Here is a 22,516-nt window from a genome sequence, read left to right as displayed (position 1 = left end):
GAGATGATTAAAGAATGACAGGATTCAGGCCCAAGGGTTGTTTTTTTTTTTTTTTCTTTCTGAAAAGAAATGTTTTATTGAAATTAGAGACTCACTGAAAGACTAGGATTTAGGGAAGAGAAGAACACAGAATTCCAGGCAGTATTTTAAATTAGAGTTAAAGACAAAGCTCCCATTTCATTTTATTTTCAAATTTTAGTACTTCTGGAAAAATCTCAGTCTAAAAGAACGCAGGTCAAAAGACAAGAAGTAGAATGAAAATAAAGTTTAAGATCAGTAGAAAAACAAAATCTTCTGCCTTGTGAAAATGATGGTGATAGGAAGATAATGTAGAAGATATAGACGAAACGCAACACAGGTTGGAGAGAACCAGATTAGGATAATAGAGTGGAGTTGAAAGAGGACCGATGATGGTCATTGCATGGTCACTAACTGCATATTAGAATAAAAAGAAAATCTCTTCCTATCTAGTTATCACAAATTAATTAATTTCTAATTATTGCAAAATCTTCTATGCCCACCTTGTAACTTGGCACTGATTACTCAATCAGGGTTCATGAAAGTATTCACAAATAGATTTTATTATCATCAATTCACTCCAATATTCATGGAGCTAAGAAAAAAACTGATGAGTGTAGGACTGATATTTGCATTTTACATAATGCTGACTGTAAACCACTAACCATCACGGCCCATGAATTTACGTTATAGAGAAGGCATATGCAGGGGAAAACAATGCAAGCTAATGCGAAATTGAAAGTTAGGAAATAATAATCAAAAGGTCACACATTTTCTTTTGCAACTCATTGGCACAAGGTATCAGAGAGATCAAGATTTAGCAGTGGTCTAGAACTGACAAAAAATGGAAAAAAAGCCTTGAAGAAATAGAAAACAAACATGAGTTACTAGAGAATAGAAAGAAATAATCATGATTTTGGGAAGTAATATAATCCAGCATGTTTGAGAATGACACCATTAGAGTCAAGGTACTAAGTTAGACAGATAACTAGTTAGTCTCATCGAACAACTGTTGCTGTCATCTTTTAGGTTTTTTTTCTTTTTATCTTTTTTTCCCCAATTCAATCCACATCAGTCAATTTTGCTTTTGAATAAAATGGAACCACATTAAATACCTTACTTAAATTGAGATACATAAATGCTTTACTTAAACTAAGATACACTGTGCCCACAGCACTTCTTTTATACCTTAATACATCTTTATGTTAAAGAACAGAATTAAGGTAGTTCAGGATTATATCTTTTTATTAATCCACTCAAACCAGGATTTTCTGAAATAAATAGTAATTTTCAGAAATTAAAAACCTTAAAATTCTTTAATAAGGTCTAATTTTAGAAATGCTAAGAATTTATCCCTGGAAAATAAAGTCTATTATAAGTACATCAAAGTACAAAGCAGTTTCCCAAAATATTTCTGAAAAATCTTGATTTAGCCTTTCTAGAAAACCCTGCAATAACTTTGAAGGATCATTTCTCTGTCTTCTTGAGAACACAGTCATTCATGTACAGCCATTTCCCTGAGGTATGTAAAATGCATTTTTTTCAGTATCAGATATACTAGTTTTTTTTTCTTGAGTAAATATACTTAACAAATCATTTATTCTGCACTCAAGTTTAGTAAAATGTTATTAATCAAAGCTTGTCAAATCATTGAGTTTGAATTCTCCTGAAAAAAGGGTGCAATGATTTGATTTAGCAACTAATTCAAATGGGGTCACCTCCAAGGTTAGTTTCTTTTCTAAGCCATTCTGAAATACAAATTTAGTGTTAATTCAAATGGGATACACCTACTGAATCATTAAAATAGTTTATAAGATTTTTCATTAAATATTCCAGAATGTAAAACCAAGAGAGATTATGCAACAGGAAATATTTTACAATGAATACAGTTTTAATGTCAAAATATAAATCCAAATGTCTAATGTTTTCAAATTGGGGACATCACGGAGTTAATTTACTGTAAATTATTGAAAAACAATAGTATTTGGCAAACTGACCTAATATGATAAACATGTCTATATACTGCATATATATTCTAACAAGATAATGGTAAGGTCTAGTTTTATATATAATATGCATGATAATTTAGTGTATCACAACTGTTTAATATTCTAAAATCAATGACAAAGAAATTTTTATAGATGCACATGTAGAAACATATATAGGAAGACAGGAGACAACACTCTGAGCCTTTTTTTCCTGCACCACAGAAAAGAGAATGAGTGCATATACATGGTATAGCAGATATATATTTTGCTATGACACACATATATGACCAGACACAGTAAACTCTCTCTGTCTCTCACACATGGCTCTTCCCGGTGATAGTTCTTTCCTGGTCCTTTCCTATTCTCTTCTTTATAAAGATATAATACAATGGCACTTGTTTTCTTTACCATACCCAAGCTCCTAATTAGGCAAGTCTTACATGGCTATCTTCAGAGAAAGAGCTTATTCTGATTTCTTTTTCTGAATGGCAGCATAGAATAGGTTACAATACAGACCATAATGGTATGTTGATATTAATATAGCGTATACTACTTAACTTAATTATGCAAGATTTATGCATACATCCTATTCTGAATATATGAATATAATGACAATTTTGCCATTGACATTAGTAGCTTAGACTTGCCTCATCTAAATTCAGGAACTTAATAATTAGCAACCTCACTTAATTTAAATGGTAGGGCTTCATCAGTAGCCAATGGAGAGAAACAGGAACATTCAGGACACAATTCATTCCGTTCTAAGATGGCAGGCAGATAGAAAGAATCATATTCTCTCTCCATGGAGGCACCTAGTTTAGACCAGGACTCTAAAATTTATCTAGCTTAATTTTAGGAACATAAATTAAGTGAATAAGCACTAACAACATTGTACTCACTTTTACTGTGGTGAACTAAAATAATGTAAATAAATCTTTATTCAAAAATCCTTTTAAAAATACATCATAAAGATAGAGAAAAGTATTTTTATGTATTTTATACATACTTAAATTTTAACTCAATTTTCATTAAAATTGAAAAGTCAGTACATATATAATCCTAATCAAAATAAGCAAACCTAGCAATTACATACTATTAGTGAAATAGCTGCTTTTCTATTTTGACATAAAGCATTTCAAGAAAATTCACTGCTTATACAGCTTTAGGAATTTCAATAATTTTGCCTGTTATTTAATAGTGCTTATATTTTCTATAATTTACATCTTTGGATTTTGAAGCTTTATTTATTTGCAAAATTCATCTTGTATAAAAATGACATGTAAAATATAGTATGTAATACTACATATACATTAAGATTTTCCTCAGTAACATTACGCAAAATAAAACACGAAACTTAAAATACTACCTTTTTATGAGCTTCAAATATTATTTTTTAATTATTTCATATACAGATTCTTTTGTTAATTTATACGATATTAAAGAGTGGTAACAATGTAAGGCTTTAAAAAGATTCTCTGCCACTAAGCTATAGTAAGTTAAATTCAATAGTAAGAATGTACTACATCATACTTGGTAATCAATATGATTGAAATCTGCGGCTTGATTAGGATATGTGTTCTAGTATTCAGTTAACAAAAGACGTATTTTACAAACCCATTTTGTTAAAATGTGGAGGGAGAACATTAAAAAAAAGCTTCTGGAGTAAAATACTCTATTTTATAATTAAGAGAGGGGAAAAATAAAAATCTTGTAAAAAATTAACCATCAGAAGATTTAATATACATCACAGGGGACCTCCTGTGGACTAAAATTACAAGAGAAAATTCTAAAGATATTAATGATTCAGTTTTTAAACAGAACGATAGAAAATGTATGGAAAGATTTTAGGTAAGAAAGAAACGGAAAGAGAAATAGCATGTGTTATTAGGGATTCCAAGCACACTCAGTTCCACCAAAGCATTTTAGTGATCTTTAAAACTGATATTGAAAAACCCCACAACTTACTTGATGATCTTGCTGAATGTCTGTGTGGCTGATTATTTTTTTCTCTGTTCTGAGTCAAAGCACTTCCACTGCTCATGGAAACAAGGTCTAAATCCGTGTCTTCTCTGCTTACAGGACTTGCCTGGGAGCAGTGGGAGAGAATGTACACAATCATGAAACAAAATATAACATTTTCTGAATGCAGCTCAAATTACCCCAAATAAACAAACAGGGTCTGTCAAACAACCTTCTTCAAAATGATACCACAATCCTTTATTGTTGCTTAGGCTGAACAAATGCACTATGTCAAAGCATTTTTGTAAATAAGAGCCGATTTTAAAATTGTGGTTTGTGATCTGAGTCAATGCAACAACAAAAGAAAACATTTTAGTACAGTAATTTTGAAGAAAATCAGTCTTGCAGATAGCTGATGAAACCTTAAACAGCTTAAGATCATTTACTGACCAGTCTATAATTTAAGCTATAGTTGAATGCCAGAGATGTCATATTGGATTATTTTCTGCAATATTTATGTTTTATCCAGGACACGTATCAGTTCAATCAGTCAAGGATCCAGTAAGTAATTCAATCTTTTTGTTGTTCACTACTTAACCATATCCATCAGAAAACATTTAAATTATACTTTAGGTAAGAGTATTATATTAATTATAAACTTCTAACATGCAGTGGTGGTATATTTTGGCATTAGGCATGTTACCTGAGCCTAAATATGGCAAAACAGAAGTGAAAATCATCTTTCATTTCAGTAACGTGTCCTGATTTTGTGAAAGTGTAGGGTAAAAGTTAGAAATACTGACCTGGAAGATACCACACACTGCAAATGGTAGATTGCTACTTTTGTAGAAATTACTTCATATTGGTTCAACAAGAGCTCCCTTACCTTGAAAAGAAAAGCTATTCAACAACAAAAGCAGCTACCTAACAATATTGTTGATCAGATACTGAGGGCCAGTCACAAACATGGGGAAAAAGAAGACATTGCAGAAGAGCCATCTACAAAATCCCCAGCATAGAGCTAGTCAGCTGGAAGTACTGAACTTAGGAGTATATTTAAATTTTCTAGTCCCTGGAACCTCAGAAGCAGAGTCCAGGATGTAGATCAAGTCTTCCCTCTGCTTGGGATGAAAAGCCCCAAATTCCTTTCAAAACCTAGGCATCTAACTGAGTTCACTTTTTACAAAAAGAAGGGAAAAAAAAGAAAAAAGAAAGAACAAGCAATGCTGGTGGTAATGTCAGCAAAATTGTACTTAATATCCTAGCAACTAGCCTGCTCAATCAGGAATTGAGAGCCTGGGTCTCAACTCCTTCCTCAGGGGGTTGAAGCCTGCTTCTCCCTTTTCTCAGGAAAACGCCATTACTACAAAGTTGTGGGCTATTCTGGAGGAGACGATCTCCAGACTTCCTGTTCATACTGGCTCACTGTACCAGGAGAAGCAATGCACCACTGCAGACAGGCAGGAAGATTGCTTTGTAGTCCAATTTAACTTAGAGGACTCGGATGAAATGGAGACCTGTTTCATTTCTTTGTCCTTATTCAGTGACTGTTTAATGTAAAATTCATTAAAAATTTAGTGTCATTTTCAAACCACCAACTCCAAAGACAGTTTTGCTTATGCTCTTCCTTAGTGGTTGTGTACCATTTGTGTCAGCACAGAAAGTTTATTCCTTGTTTCCTGAAGCCTGCTTTTTATATGCTTAATGACCATGAATATTAAGTTTTGTTTTGCACAGATTGCAGGCTGTATTATTGCTGTTAACTGTAATAATCTATTTTCTCTTCCAAGGCAGTATTAAGAAAATCTGAAAGGAGTGACAATTTTTTCCACCAGGTCTATTTATTTTCCGCCTTCTTACTGACAGTCCATTTAAGCTTGTTCAAAATCTTTAAATATAAAGTTTATAGTCTTTCTCTAGTAGAAATAATGCAATCATAGTGATGCTCAGAGAAATTCAGAACAAGGGAACTGATCAAATCATTTACATTTCCATCCAAATTGTCCCAACAGAGCAAAAAATTTGCTAATGTCCCAATTTCCCAAGACCCAGAAGGCTACAGTATTCTACACAACTATCTTTTCTATGGAATTATTATCCAATCCCTACCATCACAGATTCTGAAGCTTCATCATCTTGCAGACAAAATTATACTGTCTTATGTGCTAGGTTTCAGCAGGGCTGTCCAGTTCTCTGACTTAAAAATATTTGCTATATTCACTCAAACAAAGATAAGCATTTTCACTCAATTAAAGTCAAAGTAATAGTAAAAGCTGTATTAACTACTGGAGCAAATTTAATTTCAAGTTTATAAAGAAACTGACTGAAAGTCCTCTGAAGTAAATTAAAACTTTCCCTTTGAGACTAGAGCCAAAAACACTGGAAGCAGTTTAAGATGCTGGTACACTTCTTTACATAGTGCAGTATGTAGTGATGTCTATATTTAACTCTTTGGATATTTTGCCCTTACCTTTACCACTACAAACTTTTTTTCCCAATTAACTGGAAATTAATGTCAGTCAGGAGGAATATTTGCCTCAAATACCACTCTGAATCTGAGTATTTGTCTATTCCTATGTTGACTTACCAAGTTATTTTGTAACCTTCTCAAGGTAAAAAGTGTTCTCAAATTCAAACTATATCTTAATGATTTGGAGACACTGATCAATAATGAAGTGGTTATTTACTTACGTATCTTAAAGCAAGTATTTCACATAGATGAATGGGGAAATTAATTCTACGTATCATTCAGCAAAATTATATTTAATTTAAAGTGTTCAGCTTAAACTGTAAGTTAGAGTGCTTTTCTAAGCACTTATGTAGTAGCATTAAGCAATGTTATCAAGATTGACAAAATAAAGTCTTGGACTTACTGCAGGTTCCTAAATAGGGTTCATTCCCCAACCAGAAGGGCTGAGACTTTATTGTTAATATGCAACCATTGAAATACCATCACAGATCTGTTAAAAAGAAAGTCTTCAATTCTTGGAATGTGCACAAACATAAGTTAGAAAACTATATTAATCTAGAACTATCAGAATACAGGTTTTTGGAAACTCACCTTCAAATGAAGATAGGGAAATAAATATACAACCTGTACAAACTAGGGGATTTTATTATGCACCAGGAAACTCTACAAATGAGTATATAATAATGAATAAAGTATTTTTGCTAAAACTGCCCAGAAATGTTTTCCTGTTCTATTTTTTTCTGAATGCATATTTTCCTCTTTCCGATTGCCAGAGGTTTTCCTACTTTTTGATACCGATTGTTGCTAAATGTTAACTTAATTTTTGTCATGATTTTATAGCTTTTAGCTGACTTACTTTGCAAAAGCATTAGGCATATGTTCACATTTCAGCAGTCAAAATCTAAGAAAGCATATCTAATTTTTTAAAATGCAATTCTCCAGTCACCTACGCGTACAAAACACATCATTGTTTCATTGCCTATACAATATTGTTTTCCAAATTAGAGATATATATTGTTCCCTCTTCTATTTTCTGATCTTCTATTGCATTTTTCTCTCTATTAGATTCATGCGGAACAGCTATGTGATTATGTGGCACAATCTCTGACAATCCTGCAACATTGCTAGTTATGTGGGCACACCACATTAAACTGCTGTGGGATTGCAGCAGTATTTTGTGGACAAAACTGCTTACTGTATATCAGTTACAATCTACCTATGCACATATGCTTACTGATAATTACATAATGTGTATTTTTAGATATTATTACATTATGATTTGTTCAAATTATAACAATTACTGTTTTAGACTCTACCCAACAAATAACTACTCATGCTGCTGCATCAAAACCTATACAGACAGTAGCCTAGTTCATGATTTCAGATACCGAATTTTAAAAGGAACCTAAGAATTGGTCACACACCAAACTCCAACGAAAAATCTTAGACAAAATCTGACTTCAAGAAAATAAGAACAGTAACCTCTATTAATAGTGTTTTTTCAGCAGTGAATTTTATAAGTGTTTTATAAAGAGATCACCCATTTTTATACCTATTGCATAGGTGGTGAAGATAAGGAATGCAGAAGTTAGAAAGCACCAAGATTGCTCAAAGTACAGAACTAAGTATACAATTCTATTAAGAGGGGGATCATCTTACTGTGCAAAATTGTTTTATGCAACATATTACATTCTGTTTACAAATCTAAGACTTTGTCCTTGTCCTTCGCCCAGACTTGAAGTCTGAAGCATTTACAAATATTTGTCCTTTTTTCAGAGCGGGTAAGTGGGAGAGGTAAAGCCATGATTTTCTTTGCTTTTAAAACATTTAGCTCAAGTGATCCTCTGTAATTCAATGCAATGACTTCATATTCTCATCAGTATGTAGAGTGATTTTTATTATTTTAGCAATTACAGTTTTTTCAATAATAAGCAGTATAAACAAATATGGCAACAAAAACGTTGTCATATTTTATAAATACACAGAGAGTGTGTGTATATATATATACACACACACACACACACACACACAGACATATTTGCTGAAGTGTGTTACACTCACCACCCACTTCAATCAAAAGCTGTAAATATTTTATCTATTCAACTGCTACAAAATTCAGTTTTGGGGCACTTTAATTTTTCTGCAAATAGAGATGGACACATGGAATATATAAATAAATAAACAACTGCAATAGTATTAAGAACCCACTGTATACATTCAAACGAAAATACAGATCTATCATAATTAAAATTCTTCATAAAGCTAAATTTAGTATAGTTTGTAAATTTTTGCACAATTTGTTTTTACCCGCACATAATTATACCAACAAGAATATTGTTGTTAAGTCATATATGAAATAAGTGGGAGTACAGGAATAACAATACTGATCACTATCAAAGGAACTTTTGGAGCCTCTTCATCTTGCAACTGTTCAGACTGTTAAATGGCTTCTATTCCCCCTCCCACCAAACTGTAGAATTACCCATTTCATAACATACAGATTTTTTCTAAACTCTGCAAAGAAAAGAATCAAATGTGAAAAGAGTAAGAGGGTATTTTAAGATGTAAAGAAAGACAGATTAAGAAATATAAAAAAAGAAAATGTAGGAATAAGTCTAATTTTATAGACTGTTTTAATACTGTAACTTTGTTAACTTGCAAGCCTAACTTACTGTTTCAAATAAATCACATTAGGCATATAAGAATGATTTAGATATGTGACTTTCTTACAGAGGTTAAGAACATTTACACTTGTCTGATTGATATAAATACAAGTTTTCAGTCAATAACGTAACTGCTGCTGAAGCACCTTGCTTAAAGGCTTTTTAAAGGTTCAGTGGAAGCTTTATATAACGGCCAGTAATGTTTGATGTCTTAAAAATAAAAACCAGTACCAGATTTGAATCCAGTGCCTTACATATAAACATGGGTTCTTCTGTCCATACATGTTGCTCTGATCTCCATCAGTGGTCAATTTGATTGCCAAATAGAGACAACATTAAAGAATTATATTCAACCAAAAAAAGCTCCTACTTGTTTTTATATTAGGTACGCATTTGAAAATACGATCAAGGCTTAGCTGAATTCTGAAAAATTCTACAGGGAAACAAATTCTTACCACAAGCTGTACTCGTCCACCATTGCATACTGCAGGATCTAACTCAGGCAAAAAATGATTGCTGTGAAAAATGTAGAATGGAAAATTCAATAAACCCTACTGTACTGGGTTCACTAAAATACCTGCACAGAATCTTTTCCTGGAAATGCTCCTGCTTAAAGGCAGCTAATTAGGACTGTTTAAAATAAGCAGTTAAGATATATTTTAAAGTATTCGGATAGTTACTATTGTTTATTCAAATAATAAAACACTATTTTCAAAATGTGGATGTCAATGGATACAAACATACATGCATATTTATAAATACTGACATAAATTCCAGCCATAGGTCCTGAATCACGGAAAAGGGATGAAAGAGCTTCCATTCACTCACTGGGACTGTAATTCAGGCTTGTAGTTATTAGATATTATCAAATCAGTTGTCACATTATCTTATATAGGAATAAAACAGTTCCCAGTTAGGTAAGTGTATTAGCTGTTCCGATAACGGGAATTTTGCTACATGCCTAAATGGGATCTCAATCTTAACACATGTCAATACAAATTTTAGTGCATTACACACATCTGCAAAGGTTTGGTAAAATTTTTTAAAGATTCTCCTATAAGGTGCCACGTTTTACAACTTTCAAACATTAAATGTTCTCTTGCATTCAAATTAAAAGCCTTAAAAACAATCACCTTAAAAAAAAAACACCTTGGAATGTTTCACTATATAGATAGATACAGATAAAGATTTTCTAAGGAATATTTGCTGCAATATACTTGCTACAGTTATTGATATACTTTTGAAATGTGGAATTTCCATACAAAACATAACAATATGCAGTCCATTTCATTACAAATTAATTTTATTTTCATAAAAATATATCTAAAATACTAACACTAAATACTAACACTAAATTCACCGCCTATTGACACATCGTTCCGTTTTATTACAGGTGTTTAGCATTGTGACTACTAATGACTTCAATAGGATATTAATGGCTTACATTGCATTTATGACCAACATATATTGTCTATGTCTTCATAATAGTTTAGGGGATGAAATTAACCTTTTATTTAACTGCATTGAGATTTTATCTGTCTAAGAACCAAAATTAAGTTACTATAGAATGAGGGTTTTTTACAACATTTTTCTAAAATATCCTATAGAGATGTAAGGGTAGGGTTTATACTTTGAAGATAAAATACAAACACATACAATCTATCTAAAAAAAGTGTTGGCTTTTTAAAAAAATTCCTTAATCAAATCTAATAAGATAGATAATGTTACAGTTTATTTAATTACATAAAACCATATTATATACCAAATATACAATATATGAATAATAGACATATTTTTTCTATGCTCTTTATAATATCGAAACCATTGCCTTGCTAGTGTAAAGCTATGCACACATTCTATCAAAAATTCTGCATTGCATAGCAGCTCATTATCACTGCGGAAGAAGCATCTATATAATGATTAAATCAGTTCTAAAGGTATTCTGTTTGGGACCTGGAAATGTCATGTCTTGGCTGCTAGCTACCAAGTCATGTTTGTTTTAGGACAATTAACCTAGGTTTCATTTTATGAGATACATTTACAATAGAAAAAAATCTAATTTAAAGGAGATGACCTCACCACTTGATATTTCTGGAAGTGGCTGCTTCATAATCCCAAACCTGTGTATGAAGCCACTGGTATGTAAAGTCTTTTCTCCGCTGTAATTTCTCATCTAAAGCAGTACCCAGCTGAGAAAATTCTTCTGTCTTACCTGGGGAGGAAAAAAATATTCTTGTCTTTCATTATTATTTTAAAAGAAAATTTTGTGAAAGTCTCTGGATAAACTTTGAGCATATTGCATCATATAAAAGGCAAATATCTAATTTAAGAGAGTTTAAATAACTTGATTTGTTTCATTTTTATTATATGTTTAAGAAATACTTTTAAATTAATTTGAATTGTATAATTTATTTTCTTTTTTAGGATTAAATAGCTGTCTTCTGAATACGAGTACTTTTATTGAGAAAGAAGTTTTTTCTTTATTTACGTTGTTAATTTTTCATACAGCAAATATATATGAAGCATAAATGGCTGTTATAGCATCTGTGAACATTGCTTACTGTGCTATCTCTATGCCTAAAAAATACACGTTAATTTATATTTATAAGTCTATTTACCAGTCCATGAGGTAAAAAAAATCATCATTATATTTGAGAGTGGACACATGGCACTTCTATTTCTCTGATCTGTCTTTTAGTGATAGAATTTATGAAGACACTTCAATGACAACTTGTGACATCGGACTTCAAAGCAATTGTATACATTATTTTTCACTAATTAGTACATATTTTTGGACTATAAAAAAGACACAAAGATAGAGAACAGAGTACAGATATTACGTCAAAAAGCTGTGCATTCTAGGAGATCCTTCAGTTTTGAGGACCATTTTGGTGATATCAGATATGATTTAAACCATGAGAAAGAGCATGCCAGAAAATTGGAAGAGTCTGCAGAGGAATCATCACTTTGGCGTGCACATGAAGAAGACGCTGATATACATAACAGGAGTAAGAAACATTCTGCATGACTTCATAAGAGTCCTGGATACAGGGACCTTCTGTTTTTTACCCTGTGTTCTCCGATACGGAGAACATGTATTTACAGAAAAGCTGGTGCCATCTTTCTTACCCATAGTTGCCAGGAGAACTGTTTCTTCCTATTAAAATGATCAGTAACAATTACGTATTAACTAATACGTTGGTACCCTTTTCCTTCATTAAAAGGGAAATATATGTAGGGATTTAAAACTAATATCAGAACTTCACATCTTTAGTATGTGGGTTTGGTCAAGAGGTTGCATATACAATAAGCTATGTTAAAAATTGTAACAAAAAGAAATTACTTTTATCTTGGTAAGCCATGTTTCTGAAGTTATTGTTAATAATGCATTGCAGTTGTTTTTTGAATTTCTGACTGAATTCTCACTGCAGAACACTATCAGTTTTATTCAGAGCACTTCTGCATAGCATTATGGAAAACATGGTAGAGATCAAGATAAATATGTAAGTACACAAAATGAAACAGATGATTTTCTTTCTTCAAATCATATTAAACAGTATTCTTGTTCCATAACACTGTTAATAGTGTCTTTTTTTCTCAAATATGCAGGCATTGTTCACTGATTTGTTTAACAATTGTATTCTATTTTCTTATTTGGGACATATTAATAGTCTCACATTTTAATAGTAATATTTCTCTTTTTAATTCTTATGAAAAAATACTGTATTAAAATTAATTAATAATATATTTAAAATACAGCATTTTTCCTTTCTTATTCCACTTATGAACATCATGTGTTTTAGGATATGATATATTAGTATCATTAACATGTATTTGCTTGATAGTTTTCCTAAATCAGGGCTCTGGGTTTTTTAAAACCTGGACCTGATTTTGTGGAAGTACCAACACTCTCAAATTCCACAGAAGTGCTTAAGAGTTGTAAGCATTCTGCATCTTTGAAATGGATCAGACCTATAATCTTTAATTGTTAAACCCAGACAACTTGTGGAATATCAAAGAAAAAAGGAACACATCAAAGAAGGCACAACCCCATGGAAAACCAAATTAATCTCAGAAGTATTTAAAGTATCATAGACTCATTAGATTATCACTTCTAAGCTTTCAAACTTTTCAATTTTTTTTTTTACATGACAAGCACACTTTAATGTTTTAAGATCAGAATATACTTACATTTGGCATTAATACAGTAATGGTTTTTAGGTGTTGCCATTAATCACCCACACACAAGCTGTGCACTGAGGCCAGATTCAACAAAGTTTTTAGAGGCACTTACTGCCATTTCCCTACAGAATGATGGCATCTAAGTAAAGAGAATTTATTCAGAAGACCCACCCTAATTTTCTTAGGTACCTGAAATGTGCTTGGAACTTAGCATTTCAGGAAAATAACATACTCTTTTTCTGATCCAATGTGCAGACTTGTAAGAACCTGCCTTTGCTGAGCTGCTTACCTGTTTATTTCATGGCTAAGGGACTTTAAGGATACTTAAAAATATTACTGTCAATCTGTCAGACTCTCTGTTTGCCGGGCATATGTGGAAGCAGCATAAGTCATCCTCAGCTTAAAATATTAAAGTTATTTCTATTAGTTATTAGTTAAAGGAGAAGGGATAAGAATATGTGGATTACTTCTGGTGAATTGCCTAAACTTCTAAATTGAGTCAGTTGTTTCCTCAGAGGTTTTTCTTCAAGACTGATGCATCTTGTGCCCTTGGCTGTAGAGGTCAGCTTTAAAAAGGGGATTGAAAGACACCAAAGAAAATAGCTTGGACTGTGGAAGCTGGAGATTCAAATCCCACCAGGCTAAGGAGTACCTCAAACCCATGTTTTCCACTGCCAAGGCAAGCGTTCTTAACTACAAGCTATTATACACGAGAAGGAAGATGGTTATACAATTGCCTACATTCAGAGCAATGTTTCAGATTCTGAATTTCATTTTTGCAGAGTCCAGTCATTTTTGCCCAGGAACACCAATTCTAATTGTTCTGAATCTCAGTTAGCTACTGATCTCTTTGCCAATTTATGTATGGATCTGCTGGGGAACCCAACCAAATACAGTGCTGTTGTTCAAATCTACTTGTTGATAGGAAGATAAAAGTTCTAACTTGACATATATTTCTTGAAACAGAGAACTGTGTTGAGAAGTTTATACTACATCCAACCTTTTACAGTTAATTTTGGAGTTTAGAATATGATTTAATTCACTTCAAAACTTGCTTCATACAGAGTACAACACAAATAAAGTCAGAGACTAAGAAAACTAAGACCTACAATGTGAAAGGAGGGCTTGGAATTTCTTTAGCAGTCTAAGTTTTCATTCCTTAATATAAAAAATCTGTGACCAGAGTTAATTTTCTCAATATGTATTCTGGAAATGGTGCTCTTAGTATAAGAATTAAGCAGCTGAGCTTGGAAATAAAATTTGTATCAATGCTATTAATTCATTCAAATTTTTCTTATCTGCCAGTATTCTGGTATATATTACTGGCTAGCAATATGCATTCTATATGTGCATGTATCTGTGTGCATATAAGCCCTATTAAATAGTTCTCTCATATTAAAATTGTAAATACCTTGTGAGGATTTTTATAATTTCTCCTGTGTCATCTATAAAATGCTATTATAATACACATTAATAAAAAAACCCCAAAATTCAAAACCTAAAATCCAACTAATGAAATGACTTTATTTATGCTACAATCTACTACAGGTAGAGAAGAAAGCAAGATCAACATGAGTAGAAACATATTGATACCCAGGCAAGAAACTGGAGAATTTGGAAACAGACTAGAAAATAATAATAATAAAAAAAGCAGAAACATAGTCGAATATCAGAGAAATTAGAGGAATTTTTTCTCTTCTTCAGCAAAAAGGATAATGCATTTATCAGAAGTTTATTTTGTCAGAAGTTACTAAATACACCTAAGCACTATATAGCAATCACTACATCCCAAAAATACTGTTTTTTGGCAAAAGAATGGTATTTAAAGTGGTTCTTAGCATGCTCATAGGTATTCAACGAATATGTTAGGAATATATGTAGGACTTTCAGACAGCTGGTAGTATAGTGTGGCAAATACTGACGCAGAGTTTTCTTCACTTAATATCACCAGATGTGATGTTTCTTCAGGTATAACTCAGGTTATTTGGAATTTTCAAATAGCTGAAACACACACATTCCAAATAGCTACTTTAAAAAAAAAAAAAAAAAACTAGTTATAAGTACACTATACAGATTAGTTAATTTTAGTTAATTAAGGAGTTAATCAGTCTGAGTAAGTTTTGACAAAATCACTTTGCATCTCTAGGACCAGAATGCATGAAATAAAGAGAAATATTTAGAGCAATGTCTGAGTCAGTGCACTGATGATAAAAGTTCAGTTAGAAATTTCTCAAAAGAATATAGCATCAGGTGATGACCTGCAAAACTTGCCAGCCTTGTCCTCTTCTCTAATATGCTCATACTACATGCTCTAGTAATGATCTCCTTTTCACCATGCAACGGTTCTTGACCTCATCCTCACTCTCACTCTTCCGTCCTGGAAACCAGCTAACCATCACACTCAAAGTCATGCATAAAATGCTTTAAGATCACAGTTTGTTTTTTCTGGTTGTCATTTTTCTCTCTGTTTTTACCTCTATCTTTGTTATCTTTTGTATTATGCTCTATTTCTGAGTGATCCACCCCAGTAATACAGCATCTACTTAATTTGTCCTACTTCACTATTTGCCACATTTCAGCTTACCCCTTCTGTGTTATCTCTTCGACCTCTTTTCATTACATTATGCATAACCTGAATCCTTGCACTGAGATTCCTAAACCACTGAAACTGCACAAACTTCAATCTCTGAATTCAAGCAAAACAGAATTTCATACTTGGGCCTTCCTACACATTCTTTTCTATTTCCCTGTTTGCTCCTGCCTCTGCAGGATACACCACCATTAGCATTTAGTAGCAATCAGCATTTATCAGTAGTTTAAGGGTTATTTTCAAATCGTTCCTCTACCCACATTAAGGCAAATCCAGATCTTAATCTTCAATGGTATATTTTCAAAATATCTCATTTAATGTTATCTCTCTCTATTCATATTGCAACGTTGTCAATGAAGCTTTTCTCCCAATATTTCTTGATTATTTAATCTCTTCCATTGCAATCTTCTGACCACACAGGTATATTGCAACACCATTCCATATAAAGCATAATTGCTTAGGTCTTCTATTCTTCTTCTGAACATGGCACCTTTCCCTTTGAATTTCTTTATAAGCTTCACTTTCCTGGCACTGACTTCAAGGCAACATTAAACACTGTTCCTTCCACTTTATCCAACTTTTGCAATTTTCTATGCTGTTACCCCTTTCTTTACTCCACCGTTTATGCTAAACGCTATTTCTCATTTATCTTCTATACCTTCCTTCATAGCAATATCAGTGTTTCATATCACGCCATTTCTTAAGACATACAACACTTTTCTGACTTGATCTATAAACCTAAAGATATATTTCACCTGAAGTGTCTACACGAAGCCGTCAAACACGCAGCTGTTTATTTCATTTTTTGCTAATTTACAAGTGTTCTGATCTGCATATATTCATATAGTGAATCCTGGCACAGAACCTGAAGATTTCTTTTTGATAAAGATACAGGGATTGAACAGCATAGGACTATAATACTATAAGAATAGGTTGCTAAGGTCCATTAAAATAAGGCATAGAAATGGGGGGGAAAAAAGGAAGAATAGTGCACTGGTTTAATGAAGGTCTCCACCCTCTAATAAATGAGATCCCCTTGTCTAAAAAAAAAAAAAAAACTAAAAAACAAAATACAATTCTGCTGTACCATTAAAAACATTATATTTAGAGTTACGTAGACTACTGTTAATGCACATAAGCATCACGGTAATAGTCACAAAATTGGGTTATTTCTTCAAAGTACTAAGCTGCCATTTAACACTGGAATTAAATATACAGTTACAGTTATTTATTTTAACCTCACTGATTGACAAAGGCAATGTAAATTTTATGGGAAAGCAAAACAAAAGAAAGAAAACATGACCTGACCATTACTTTTGGCTAGTCAGCAATCAAAACTGTGGGGTTTAATACATGTCTGTAACTTTCTGATCAATATTGTCTCTTAAAATGATGCAAATGCTGTTGAAAAAAAAAGAAAATAATTAGGAGACTAATATTTCTATGTGCAAGAATGCATTTTAATTCTTTGACAGTGAAGAGTAAAATGACTTTTCAGTCATTTACTCAGTACGCTACAAACTAATGTTCCATAGACTAATGCTAACATTTGGACAGAGACAAAATGCATCCAGTTTTCTAAGGGACAATGCCAGCTTAAGTTCCTGTCATTCACTCAAACTCAGTGGTTGATCAAATATATTTCACAGTGGGAGGTAAGGGGAAAATAAACTGCACAAACATTCTGAAATGCTAAGATTCTAATTTCTCTGAAACTTCCCAAGTATGTAAGAATTCACCTCCCACACACATCAGTGCTGCTAGTTCCAGAGTGAGGTTTATAAAGAAAGCAGTCTTCCAGTTCTTGTAATCTGGAGGAATATCCAGATGTATGTCTTTGTAATGTCTGTGCCAGCATTCATATAAAACACATTCTTAAAACTTAAGCTGAAATTATTTTAAAGAAAAAGGAGAGAGGGGGGAAGAGGGAGGGAAAGAGAGACAGGTAACATGGCAACGTCTTTTGTGGCTCCAAAGCAAAATATACCAGTTTAGCTCCAAAGCTAAATATACTAATATAGCCAACAATTTGAATTGATGTATGTTTTGATCCTAAACATTTGCACCAGGCTATTTATGCAAGATATTCATTTTATGATCATAATATTGAAAAAACAGACAAAAACCTAAAGGAAAGTAACTATTTTATGACACTAGAAAGTCATATCTAGAGTATATTAAAAGATATTTTGGAACTTAAAGATATAATGCAACTTAAAAGTTTCCATTAACATGTTAGCTGAGAACCCCTCAATTTTTGAAGTATCTTTCATTATAATTATTATCATTTATCACTGTAATAATTAAAATCATTGAGATTTACCCTTATAATGTATTTAATGTACTTACAATACCTCAGAACTGAATTTCCCAAAAGTCAGAAGCAAATGCCAGTCCACCAAATCTAAGGTTAGTATCCAAACAATTGTGTCACTTTCCCTCTTATTCTACTTTTTGCTTTTCCAAATCGTTAGTGAAAAGTATAGAATTAAAATTTAAAACTAATTGTTATATATACGCTCTGTTTTAAGTACTATAAACTTTTCTGCAGCCACTATTTTTAGATCTGAAGTACCATCTCCCCCTCAGTTTAAATTTGACAAATAAGAAAGCACATAAGGAAGACGATAAGAGGAAAATGTAAATAATAAGTTTCGGTGAGCATGTCTGTGATTTTGTATTTATTAAGTTTTGGACTAAGCGCTACATAGTCACTGACTCCATTCACTGAGCCTACAAGAGTTGAAATATAGCAGCTGTTCTTGGTATTTTCGGTGTGAACTAAAGGTATAGATGTATTAAAGACACTCCCAACATTAAACTCCTCAACTCCAGTATGTTGGACTTGTATGTTGGACAGTATGTTATCTTTTGTTAACAAAATAATAAGCAATATTACTACCATCATTACATACATAAATTTTCATTTCGGATTAGCACTGAATTTTAGGAGACGCTGCAAAAGTGAAGGTAGACTGCAAGTTCCTCAGGAATAACTGTAAAACGAGGTGATGGAACAGCATATAGAGGATGGAAGACAGAGGATGGAAGAGTATATATAGAAAAAACGGCCAAATATCTCGCCCCCTTCCAGTTAATCACTTTTCACTTCCTCAGGTGCGCAAAGCTTAAAAAGATAGAAGTTAAAATCCTTCCCATTATTCTTGCCTGTAGCCTTCTATGAACAAGGTGCTCTGTAGTCTATAGCCTTTGTTGCTTCAGCCACTCAACCTGAACAAAATTTAATCAACAGGGCTATTGAGTAGTAAGTCTGAAGGATACTTAAGTCTGTTCCCCTAAGATCTTTGGATAATAACGGCCCTAGAAGAACCAAAGAAATTAAGAAGTAGTAAAAAATTATTTTGAAATGATATATCTACAGTTTCCATGGCTACTTATCTCCTAGTAAATGTAAAGAATAAAGATCATGGAAGTAGAACCTACATTGTTTATCCTTACTGCCTATTTTTTTCACATAATTCCTGTCTCTTCCCCCAAATCTGCCTAGGATAGACCTTGTCTCTAATTTTTTTCATATTCCTTTGGAATTAATGAGCCCTCTGCTGATTGATACACTCTACTAAACAGGAGGAAAGAATTTACGTTGCCCAGGAGAAAATTAAGAGATGCTTAAGGTCGAGAAAATTTTCTCCCGTTAGATGGATTTTATTCCATACATTCTGAGTTCTTGTGATTAACTGACAGCAGCAATCAAGGGCTTGAACACAAGTGCTTAGTTGCTCAGTGAACAGCATTCCTAAATATTTAAAATAAAAGAAGATCACTATATGTATGGAGTCCCCACCAGAAGAATATTTTTCTATAAAACCAACAAATCAACTCTGCGATTTAAAACATCAGATCTTCCAAAGAAATTCTCCAAAGTCAAATCCAAAAGAGTACTTTGTAAGAGCACAAAAGGTTTGACTACTCTCTTGCCCCCATCAAGTGAGCAAAAAAAAAAAAAGTTTACTTTATTCAGTGTGACAGTCATAAAGGTAAGTTTGTTTTAGAACTAAAGGATCTAAAGGTAGGAGAGGGATATAAAAATCCAAAATCAAGAAAAGACTTGTTCACAATAACAATTTGATATTGCTAAGTGACAACAAGACAACTATGCCAAGTATTTAAAAAAGCCAACGTTAATCAGGAGCAGCATGAAGTTAGTCAGGTTGACTTACACAGTATGCATATTTGTCTCCTAATTTTTATGAATGAATAATTAAAATATATAATTTTGTATCACCATTGAGAATGCACATTTTTAAAAAGTATACTTTAAAAAGTATTAAATATGTTTGAGAATAAATATTTCCTCATGATAGTTTATACATACATACATACATGTGTATATATATTCACACATACACATATATAAAATTTATATTACCTATATGAACTTGGTTTTAAGAACTTATATTCATCCACTGGGAGTGGCACATTTGATTGATACCTATCAATGCAGAATAACACTGACAGTGAAACTGAATGACATAATTGTATTAATGCCAATATATAGTTGCATTATAAATACCTATGGATTGGGTATCTACACTAACCAATTTATGTACATATACTATTTTCAATTTTGAAGTGTTTTATGTTGTGTGGGTGAAAGTATTTCTGGCTTACTCCTGGCTTACTTATGTTGACCTGAAATACCTACTGGTATTTGATGAAGGTACTGTGACAGCAACTCAGCACAGCAATGTGTAACAGTAAAACTATTCTACACAGTCAAATATACACATAAAATCTACACAGACTAAGCATGAAGCTGCTGTTTAATTTACTTCATAGCAAAACCAAGAGGTAAAACTGAAGATCAGGTCTGTCATTATGCTAAATGCTGTACAAATAAAGCTTGATTTAATGCTCATTGAACTACATGGAAAAAAATCTCATGCTTTAACACAGAGATAGACATGATTCTTTTTCTAAAGACTCTATATCTAAAGTGAGGTAATCGCCAAGTGTGAACAATTCTTATATATGTATCTCCAGTTTTAAAATAACCATAAATACTATGAACTTACAAATGATTCTAAGTTAACATAGATATAAAAGGACTAATTGTTCTTATTAAGCTATACTTAGTGAGGCGATACATCATGGAAGAGAAAAATTATATGAAATTCAAATATCTTATGGATCAATTCAAAAAAGAGAATTTCATTTGTGAGGGAGGATAGGTAAAACAATACAAAACAAAACACTGATTTGCCTAAAAGTTGCCCTAGATTAACACTTAATGTATGTGGCTCATAGGACTTAATATTTTTAGAAAGGTCTTTATTATTTGCAGTAGAAATTTTCTGCTTGCAGTCACATGGAAAACGCAATAATTTAAGTACAATAAATCATTTTTGTTAAGCCAACACATATTCAAGAGTATTCAGTGCCATGGAAATTGAACTGAATTAATTATACTGATTTTGAACCAGTTATAGTTACAACGGTACAATATTTCTATCTATGTAAAGAAAGTTTGAATGATTTACCTCACTGAATGAAGAAATCAGAGTTGAAGAAGGAAAATATTGGCTTTGACTTGTGTTCTTTAGTAGAACCATTTTGTTTTGAACTTTAATTTTTTTTTTGGAATAAGAGAATGAACAAAATAAAAAACTCAATTCCATTATTGAACACAATTCCATCTTTCCTAAGCTTAGGTGATGATTACCAGACTATTCTTGCAGTAATTGTGTTTAAATTCTTAGTTTAACTCTTACTAAACTTTTAAGCTACAGTCCCTACAAAGCTCTCCTTTTCACTGACATATCTATAGCTCTGTCATCTATATCTACATCTATATGATCCATCTCTGTCGGTATCTATATAGACAATATAGATACAACTTGTTTGAAAAGGAAGGAATGAGTTAAATACCATGATAATTTTGAAAAAGTAATTTTGTCTCAAGTTCATTCTGTTTATATTTGTAATAGCTTTCAGGACAGCCATAACTAATAAACTTAAAAGTATAATTTGTTTTACGAATTGCTTTTAACAACAATGGACAACAACAACAGCTGTCCATTCCTAACTCCGCATATGTGCAGCCAGTTAATGTAAGTTCCTGCTACTGGCACATGAACTTACAGAGCACTAAGGGCTGATCCAAAAAGGAGTGAAAGTCCAATTAGGGTAGTAAACTCCCATTTGAGATTAAGGTACTTCAATAGCTAACCATATACTCTATTCAAGGAGAAGGGAACAAACAGTTGTACTAGAAGTTTTACAACCTTACCAGCTAAACTAGACTATTAAAATTGTATCATCTGACATGAGAATTCTTCTAAGATAACAAAATCCTATTTTACTGATCAAACCAAGTATGATTTTATTTTCACTGTAACAGCCACTGTCATGAAGAACTAATAGCATTCCATTGTCAACTTTAAAAGTAAAAAGAAAACTTCTGCTTTTTAGCTTATATCAGATAACTTGTTAGTTCCCTTTTCATACAAAATATACCAATTTTTACACAAAATAACCTGAGTGAAAAGGTCAATAGTCGTCTTTAAACAGCTCAGAAATGGAGAAACACTAATTAACAATATTTACAGAGATTCTTTTAATTTAACTACAAAAGCGAGCACATACATTATTTGGTTGCAGTACTAATTTTCTACTCTTCTGATCT

General features: G+C 32.4%; 1 protein-coding gene across 1 annotated transcript in view; it reads right to left on the bottom strand.

The window, feature by feature from the left end:
* LRRIQ1 (leucine rich repeats and IQ motif containing 1) overlaps window positions 1–22,516 on the bottom strand; it is a 123,056-nt gene that overhangs the window by 13,237 nt on the left and 87,303 nt on the right. Inside the window, exons 24-26 of the mRNA XM_068936546.1 lie at window positions 11,178–11,310; window positions 9,554–9,614; window positions 3,972–4,092 (exon numbers count right to left, since the gene is read on the bottom strand). Coding sequence (XP_068792647.1) covers window positions 3,972–4,092; window positions 9,554–9,614; window positions 11,178–11,310 — 315 coding nt within the window. The remainder of the gene's footprint in view (window positions 1–3,971; window positions 4,093–9,553; window positions 9,615–11,177; window positions 11,311–22,516) is intronic.

This window comes from Struthio camelus, chromosome 1 (assembly GCF_040807025.1).
Source record: "Struthio camelus isolate bStrCam1 chromosome 1, bStrCam1.hap1, whole genome shotgun sequence".
NCBI lineage: Eukaryota > Metazoa > Chordata > Aves > Struthioniformes > Struthionidae > Struthio > Struthio camelus.
This window is presented reverse-complemented; position numbering and strand designations above follow the sequence as displayed.